This window comes from Microcebus murinus, chromosome 18, assembly GCF_040939455.1.
Source record: "Microcebus murinus isolate Inina chromosome 18, M.murinus_Inina_mat1.0, whole genome shotgun sequence".
Classification (NCBI taxonomy): domain Eukaryota; kingdom Metazoa; phylum Chordata; class Mammalia; order Primates; family Cheirogaleidae; genus Microcebus; species Microcebus murinus.
This window is the reverse complement of record NC_134121.1, coordinates 33,443,954-33,452,393: the sequence shown is the minus strand read 5'-3', so window position 1 is coordinate 33,452,393 and position 8,440 is coordinate 33,443,954. Positions and strand designations below refer to the sequence as shown.

The following is an 8,440-nucleotide window of genomic DNA, read 5'->3' as shown; positions in this document are numbered from 1 at the left end:
TGCAAAGCACCCAGCTAGTGAGCAGCACCCCAGCCCCACCTCGAGCACCCCCCGACACTGGCCCTGCACCCTCCAGCCCGGCTCCAGCGCCGCCGCGAGCTTTCCCCAGGACTGGCCCTGGCGGGGCGCCTAGAGCCCCAGTTGCATTGCTCCAGGAGAAAGGAGGGGGGCGGTGCATTTTGCAGGAGGAGGAGAAGGGGGGTGGGTGGTGGGGGAGAGAGAAAATTGCGCGGAGACCTGCCAAGCGCCACCGCCGCCGCCACCGCCGCTGCCGCCGCCGCCGCCGCCGCCGCCTGTGAGCTCCGGCGGGCAGCCGGACTGTCGGCTTCCCGGGGCATCTGGGTCCGGCGGGGCACAGCCCTGGGCGCTGCCGAAGCCGCCGCCGCCGCGGCGAGTACAGGCGGCTTCCCCCGGAGCCTGTGCCGCTCCAGCTCCTCGGGGGTGGAGAAGTGGGGGGTGGGGTTGTTGTTTGGGGGGAAGAAGGGGGAGGGGGCAACGCCGAGAGAGTCAGTGGTTTCCATGGTGATGGAGCTGAAAGTGCAGGAAATTTAAAGGCTTGGACCCTGCGAGACAGACAAACCGGTGCCAACGTGCGCGGACGCCGCCGCCGCCGCCGCCGCTGGAGTCCGCCGGGCAGAGCCGGCCGCGGAGCCCGGAGCAGGCGGAGGGAAGTGCCCCCGGGACCCGCTCGGGCCGCGGCGCTGCACAGAGCGGCAGGACGAGCAGCGGCGAGAGGAGGAGGAGGGGAGAGCGGCTCGTCCACGCGCCCTGCGCCGCCGCCGGCCCGGGAAGGCAGCGAGGAGCCGGCGCCCCCCGCGCCCCGCGGTCGCCCTGGAGTAATTTCGGATGCCCCGCCGCGGCCGCCTTCCCGAGTAGACCCGGGAGAGGAGTTGCGGCCAACTTGTGTGCCTTTTCTCCGCCCCGGTGGGAGCCGGCGCTGCGCGAAGGGCTCTCCCCGCGGCTCATGCTGCCGGCCCTGCGCCTGCCCAGCCTCGGGTGAGCCGCCTCCGGAGAGACGGGGGAGCGCGGCGGCGCCGCGGGCTCGGCGTGCTCTGCTCCGGGGACGCGGGACGAAGCAGCAGCCCCGGGCGCGCGCCGGAGGCATGGAGCGCTGCCCCAGCCTGGGGGTCACCCTCTACGCCCTGGTGGTGGTCCTGGGGCTGCGGGCAGCACCGGCGGGCGGCCAGCACTATCTCCACATCCGCCCGGCTCCCAGCGACAACCTGCCCTTGGTGGACCTCATCGAACACCCGGACCCTATCTTTGACCCCAAGGAGAAGGATCTGAACGAGACGCTGCTGCGCTCGCTGCTCGGGGGCCACTACGACCCGGGCTTCATGGCCACCTCGCCCCCCGAGGACCGGCCGGGCGGGGGCGGGGGCGCTGCCGGGGGCGCCGAGGACCTGGCCGAGCTGGACCAGCTGCTGCGGCAGCGGCCGTCGGGGGCCATGCCGAGCGAGATCAAAGGGCTGGAGTTCTCCGAGGGCTTGGCCCAGGGCAAGAAGCAGCGCCTGAGCAAGAAGCTGCGGAGGAAGTTACAGATGTGGCTGTGGTCGCAGACCTTCTGCCCCGTGCTGTACGCCTGGAACGACCTGGGCAGCCGCTTTTGGCCGCGCTACGTGAAGGTGGGCAGCTGCTTCAGCAAGCGCTCGTGCTCCGTGCCTGAGGGCATGGTGTGCAAGCCGTCCAAGTCCGTGCACCTCACCGTGCTGCGGTGGCGCTGTCAGCGGCGCGGGGGCCAGCGCTGCGGCTGGATTCCCATCCAGTACCCCATCATCTCCGAGTGCAAGTGTTCGTGCTAGAACTTGGGGGCCCCCTGCCCGCACCCGGACATTTGATCGATCCCTACGGACGCCCCCTGCACCGCCTCCAACCAGTTCCACCACCCTCTAGCGAGGGTTTTCAATGAACTTTTTTTTTTTTTTGGCTACAGAGACCTAGCTTTCTGGTTCATGTAATGCACTGTTTAACTGTGTAGGAATGTATATGTGTGTGTATATACGGTACCAGTTTTAATTTACTTATTAAAAGGTCAGTATTATACGTTAAAAGTTACCGGCTTCTACTGTATTTTTAAAAAAAAATAAGCAAAAGAAAAAAAAAGAACAGAGAAAAGAGAGACTTATTCTGGTTGTTGCTAATAATGTTAACCTGCTATTTATATTCCAGTGCCCTTCGCATGGCGAAGCAGGGGGGAAAAGTTATTTTTTTCTTAAAGTACAAAGAGATGGGGGAACTTTTGTAGAAGGACTTTTTAAAAGCTATTTTCCATTCTTCGGAAAGTGTTTTGGTTTTCCTTGGACCTCGAAGAAGCTATAGAGTTCAATGTTATTTTACAGTTATTGTAAATATAGAGAACAAATGGAATGACTAATCATTGTAAATTAAGAGTATCTGCTATTTATTCTTTATAATATCCCGTGTAGTAAATGAGAAAGAAGTGCAGAGCAGGATTAAAGAAAACCACTAAAACCGACTGCGCTCGACACTGCGATTCTGTGTTGGTGATTGATGGGGGGTGGAGAGGGGGCGGGGAGGGGATGCCGCCGTGCCTACTACGCCCGTTGGGGAAGGGGCTCATCCCCTTGGACTCCCCTCCTGTAGTACGGTGGAGGTGACTGCCGAGCTTTTCAGGAGGGGGGCATATTCTCTAACCCCTCACTTAGCCATCACGTGGCCTCCACCCAGTCTCCCAGCCTTTTCCCCCTGTGTCACCAAAGCTCGGGCCTGTAGTGACCTCGACACCCAGCTGGCCCCCTGGAGCTGACCCCAGGCTGGGCCGAGGGGCGGGGGGAGGGTGGGCGGCCGCTTTGTCCTGCCTGACAGGCCCTTCACAATGGGGACACGTGTCTTTCACACCTACCCTGGGGGCGGAGTGCCGCTGAAACTTGACCCCCGAGGAATGGGGTGGGGGGGAGATCAGAGCGCGCCCACCCAGATCCCGCCGCCCCTCCCGCCTCACACCCCCCACCTCAATATCCAGCCCGTGTTAACCCTTTGCACGCCCGGAAGCTACGGCGGTGCGAGCTGAGGCGATCCCTTGGAATCTACAAGGCTCTCAGCCTCCGGGATGTTGTAGGTCCGGGCCCCCAAACCCCAAGCCCGCAGCCAGAGTTGCTGGGGATGGATAGCTGGGAGATTTGACACTCACGTCCGCTCTGCGCCAGGACCTAGGGAAGACTGAGGGTCACGGTTTAGGAGGGGTCTGAATTTGGGTAAAAATCACCACCTCTGGGATCTTGGGAGGAGGGTACGCCCCCCGCCTGGGACACTTCCTCCTCTTGAGGGGTGGGGACGGAGGAGAATTCGGGAACTTTGAGCTTTAGGACTAGGTTAGGGGCAGAAGGCATGTTACCCCTTAAAGGGATGTGCAGAACCGTCACTCCCACCCCACCCCTTAAAAAGCCGACTTCTTGGGGCGGACGCTGGACTCTCGCGTGCGTCCCTCCGCCTCAGCCCCCGGCGGCGCCCATCCGCGCAGCTCCACGTGGGCCAGCTTCCTGACACTGCTCAGCGCTCCTTTTATTTATCTTGGACTCCGGAGTCGCTCTCCTTTGCTCCCTCCCCACCTCCCTGCCACCTCCCCGCGCCTCCCTCCCGGCGTCCCGCCTCCCACCCCCATCCCCCCCCCCCAGTCCGGAGTCCCGGCGAATCTATGCTAATTATTTCAAACCTGCGCCCGGTCCCCAGCGCAGTCTCAATGCCCCCGGCCCCGCCCGCCCTGTCCCTCCAGCCGGGCGCTTTCTTCCCTCCCGACGCAGCCTCGGTGGCTCCTCATTTCAATAGCCTGGCCCGGGAGCCCGAGCCCCCTCCCCGGCGCTGCCTCCGTCGGCCGTGGGACAGACGTTAGGGTATTCATTAACTGAGAGCCGAGGAATAACGGCATTATTCCCCCCAGAGAGGGCACCCTGCCCCCGCGACTATCTGAGGCTTCATTGTAAAAGGATTAAAAGTTAAAGACCTCCATCTTATGATTCTTTCATTTAATCTTCCTGGCGCCTGGGAGACATGCTCGATGGATGATGGCTTTTAAAATATTCCTAATGTCGGCTACCTTAAGACTCCAAGCCGGGCAAACAAACGTAATTTATTTCCAGAAGAAAGGGGATATTGAGATGTTTAAGTTTATGAACCGCCGTCCCCATGTATATTTGTTAAGTTCTGACAAATACCCAAATAACGTTAAAATCAGCCATTCATCACTTATGAATTTATGCAAAACTTTCTGCGCCCCGGGCCAATATTTTTTTAGACAGAGTTTCACTTGCGAGGGGCGGAGGTGGTGGGGAGGGGGGAAGAGGAGGGGGCTTACGGGGTGGGGGGAGCCGAAAGCAAGAATTTTCATGCCTGGTAAACACGCGAATTATGCGAAGAGAGTTATTCCCAGCTGGGCGGGCAGCCAAAACTCGGAGAGCGCGCAGAGGCCAGCGCCCCCACCCCCACGTTGGCAATGTCATTGGATTACAATGCAAGGTCTTCCCCTCTGCGACGCCCCCTCCTCCCTCCGCGGGCCCGCCCGCCCGCGCCCCTCCTCCCCACCCCTGCCCACTTGGAAAACCCGCCCGCAGCCGGCGAGCTTCTCGGCTTTCAGAGCCGGTGTGAGCCGGGAGGACTCGAGCTGCCGACGTGAGGGGCGGTAGACAGACCACCGGACAGACAGACCAACCCAAAGGGCAGGCCCCCCCAAAGCCGCTCCGGGCGCGAGGAGGGCACCCAGCGGGACCCAGGCCGTCCCAAAAGAGAATGAAGAAAGTGCTGGTCCCGGAACATAGAGCCTAATGCACAGGCGGTTACGTCTCCATTATTAATAATGTTGATAATACTAATAATAGCATCAACGCGGAAAGGAGGAGAGAGCTCTGGGCAAAGAGGCAATAAAACTGTCCTCTGCGGTCACCTAGTGTCTATCTCCTGTAGGGAGGACGACTGATCTAGCTAGGTGTCTTCTGCGGCTGTGACAGCCTGTGCACATGGATTTATGCAGCTGCTGGGGGGGCCGTGCCTCCCCAGCATGGAGATTTATAGCAATTACAGATACACGCTCATCAACTTTTTCAAATCCTGGAAATTAATGACAAGATTTCCACCACCCCATTTCTCCCGCCATGATTGGGAGAATTCACTCAACTACCTTCTGTTTGCAACTGTTCCCTTTATTCCTTTCTTGCACCCTTTCTTCATCCCCCCACACGCACTCCACACACAGGCAAACTGAGGCACAGTGTCCAGGGACAGCCAGTCCTCCCCCTGGAGGGCCCTCCAGCCCCCAGAGTCTGGGAACAGGATCTGGTTCCCTGTTGGGATGTAGAAGGCCAGGGGTCCATTACCAGTCTTGCTTCTGAGACTCCTGGGAAAGGGGGTTGAAGTTTGGTGGCAGCTGCAGGAGGAAGCTGGCTTCGTTTGTATTAAGAGCTCTTAGCTGTGCTAGATGGAGACTGCAGGGGGAGGGCCCAGCCCATATTGGTATTTTGAAGGGGGTGATTCATCCTTTCTCTTTAATGCTCTTGGAATGTCAGAGCTGGAGAGGAGCTTAGATTCCAATGCCCACTACTCAATTTGTGGATGAGAAGACTGAGACCTCTGCAGCCACTTGTTGAACATCACATAGATTAATACAGTGGGGTTGGCTAGGTAGTCTCTCACTAGCATGCCTCTTCACTGTTCTCTTTTGCTTTGCTCTTTTTTCTTTTTTAATTTTGATTGGTAGGAGTTAACACAATAACATAACTGATCGTCAGCAAGCTGATGTACCCATTCTGTTGTACCTACCCAGTAGGCGTTTATTAATGGTTTGTGATGTGCCAAACAGCTTGCTTGGCCCTTTACACACATTCTCATCTAAGGGCTCTAGTTTCCAAATAAGGAAACTGGAGCTCAAGAGTTTAAGCATCTTGCCCAAAGCCACACAGTAAGTGACACAGTTACAGTTCAAAATCCGAGCTAACGACAAAGCCTATGCTTCTTCTAAATACTCTTCACTCCTTCAACACCTGGCTTGAAATACCCAATGTGTGCCACACTCTGTGCTGGTAGGTCTCAACTCAAGCTGTGTTGTAAGGGTTCATGCCTGGTAAGCCACACACACAAAAAATGTTTGTGCACCTTGTTATGTTCCAGTACCTCCCCTTTCCACCACCCTGCTCAAGAAGCTTACAAGGCAATAGAGGAGGTAAGAAATGAAGAACAGGGTAAGAGAGGAAAGAGAAGTTAAACCACCAAACAAACCTGGGCCAGAAAGAGAAGGGCTCATTGCTGTGCTGGGCAGCCAGGGAAGGCATTTGACTGAAGTCTCAAAGAAAAAGTTGAATGTCAATCCATCGACATGAGGATGGGGGAGAAAAAAGCATTTGGATGGAGAAAGCAATATTTATAAGTAAAGGCCTGGTGTTGGAAAAGCATTTGTGTCTTTGGGAAATAGCTCAAACAAACTTTAACATAAGATGGTTCCATGCCAAGGAGAGCAAGCAGTAAGGTCTAGAAAGTAGACTGAAGCCAAACTATGGAGGATCTTGAATGTCAAGTAAGGGCAATAAATAGGAAGACACTGAGAGCTCTTGAATAGGGCAGGGATATCAGGAGGGGACTACTGCAAAAGTAATAACTTATTTATTCAATAAACATTTTTGAGCACTGTTTTGTTGATCCATTAGTGTATAACATGCTATTCCAAAATTAACGATCTTAAAGCAACCATTTTATTTTGCTCATGATTCTGTGGGCCAGCAGTTTGGGAAGGGTTCTGCTGGTCAGTTTCATCTGTTATACCCATGGTGTCAGCTGACAGGTGGAGGACTCACTTAAAATGGCTTCTAGCACCTGGCTGTCAGCTAGGAGCATAGCTGGCACGTTGACCAGAGCCCCTACAAGGGGCTTCTCCATGTGACTTGGGTTTTCTCAAAGCCTAGTGGCTTCGGGATAGTTAGATTTACACGGTAGCTCACGGCCCTGAGAGACAGTGGTCCAAGAGGCCTGAACGGAAGCTGTAAGTCTTCTTATGACATAGTCCTCAGAAGTCCCTGTTTCCACTTCATTCTGTTGGTTAAGCAAGTCTCTAAGACTAGCCCAGATTCAAGGGGAAGGAAATTAGACATCACCTCTCAATGGGAGGAATAGCAAAGAATTGGTGGCCATCTTTAATCCACCTTGTCACTGGCGCTTCTAAAGGCCAGGCTGTGTATTACATGCCCAGGACACAAAAACGAAACGATATGGTCTTTTTCAATTTAAGTTTGGTGCCAGTATCCAGGATGGATTGCAAATGGAAATAGTAGCTGCTGGGAGATTACTTAAGGAGGACCTGCTGGGGTCCACGAAGAGTCAGTATGAATCCACACCTGAGGAGCATCGATGCCAACAAAGGCCCCTGATGCTTCAGGCCTGCGAAGGATGATGTGCAGGAGAGGACCATCAGATGAAAGAGCTCTGCCCCTCCTCTGTACACCCCCCCAACACACACACACACACACACACACACACACGCATGCACAGAACAGTGCTTGCATGGTAAGTGTTCAGAAAATACTAGATAAAGTGAAGTGGTCTGACTTGGGGGTCCACAGGGTCCCATGGTAGGTTCTTGAGCAAAGAATGAGGTGGGAAGATTCTTCTGGCTTAGAATTTTGTAAAAAATAAAATAAATAAAAATTAGAAAGATAAAACTGTAGGCTGGAAGGCCAGACAAGAGACTGTGTCTAGTCCTGAAGGAAGATGATCAGTGAGAAGGGAGAGAAAAAGACAAAACTGACAGATGTTTTAAAAGAAAGAAGTTGGATCCAGCCTACATTTTTGTATGAAGCAATGATTTGCCTGAATTGAGAAGGAACTGTCCCCTTTAAATAGAGCACACCCCCTTTGTTTTCTATAAGTCTCCACCTTTCCCTACTGCATACTTCACTTGTTATATTAATATTACCTCTCAGGACCGTTGTAGACATTTGCAGTTGGGACTCCTGGATGAGATGCAGCAAGGAGCCTGAGAGTAAGAAGCAAATTTTCATTCTTCTGCAATAAGAGAAGAGGAAGCCCCGAAGGAGGCCATAGGGAGAATTTGGAAAGGGGATTCCGATTTTGAGGGAAAGATGATAAAATCACAATATTCAAGCTGGGATGTCCTTAAGGTTCTTCACCCCTTAATTTGATGGCAGAAACTAAGACTTACGGAAGCCAACTGATTTGTCTTAGTCCTAGTTACTTTGGAACAGAACTGGTACGAGAAGCCACGTTTCCAGATTTCCAGTTGAACCCTCCCTGTCCAATTGTCATAAGTTTAAACAGCATTAGAATTTAAAAAGCACTTACACATCCTTAATTTTATATAAAATGAGATGTGAAAAGTCCCCAGGGTAGGTAAAAGGGCTGTCTTATACAGAGCCTAGCACAGGGCCTGACCCATATTGGCACTTAATGAGTATTAACTGGAGGAATAAATGTACGTGAGCTC

The 8,440-nt window shown here is 54.3% G+C and overlaps 1 protein-coding gene across 1 annotated transcript; it reads left to right on the top strand.

Annotated features, from left to right (window-relative positions):
* The first annotated feature begins 513 nt into the window (after positions 1-513).
* NOG (noggin) lies at positions 514-2,476 on the top strand. The gene has a single exon (XM_012741827.3). It carries the CDS (start codon positions 1,104-1,106, stop codon positions 1,800-1,802), a length of 699 nt encoding a protein of 232 aa, XP_012597281.1. The 5' UTR covers positions 514-1,103; the 3' UTR covers positions 1,803-2,476.
* The last annotated feature ends 5,964 nt before the right edge of the window (positions 2,477-8,440 follow it).

Excerpts from the sequence above, each read along its gene's own strand:
- NOG (XM_012741827.3), top strand. The coding sequence starts at position 1,104 with ATGGAGCGCTGCCCCAGCCTGGGGGTCACCCTCTACGCCCTGGTGGTG.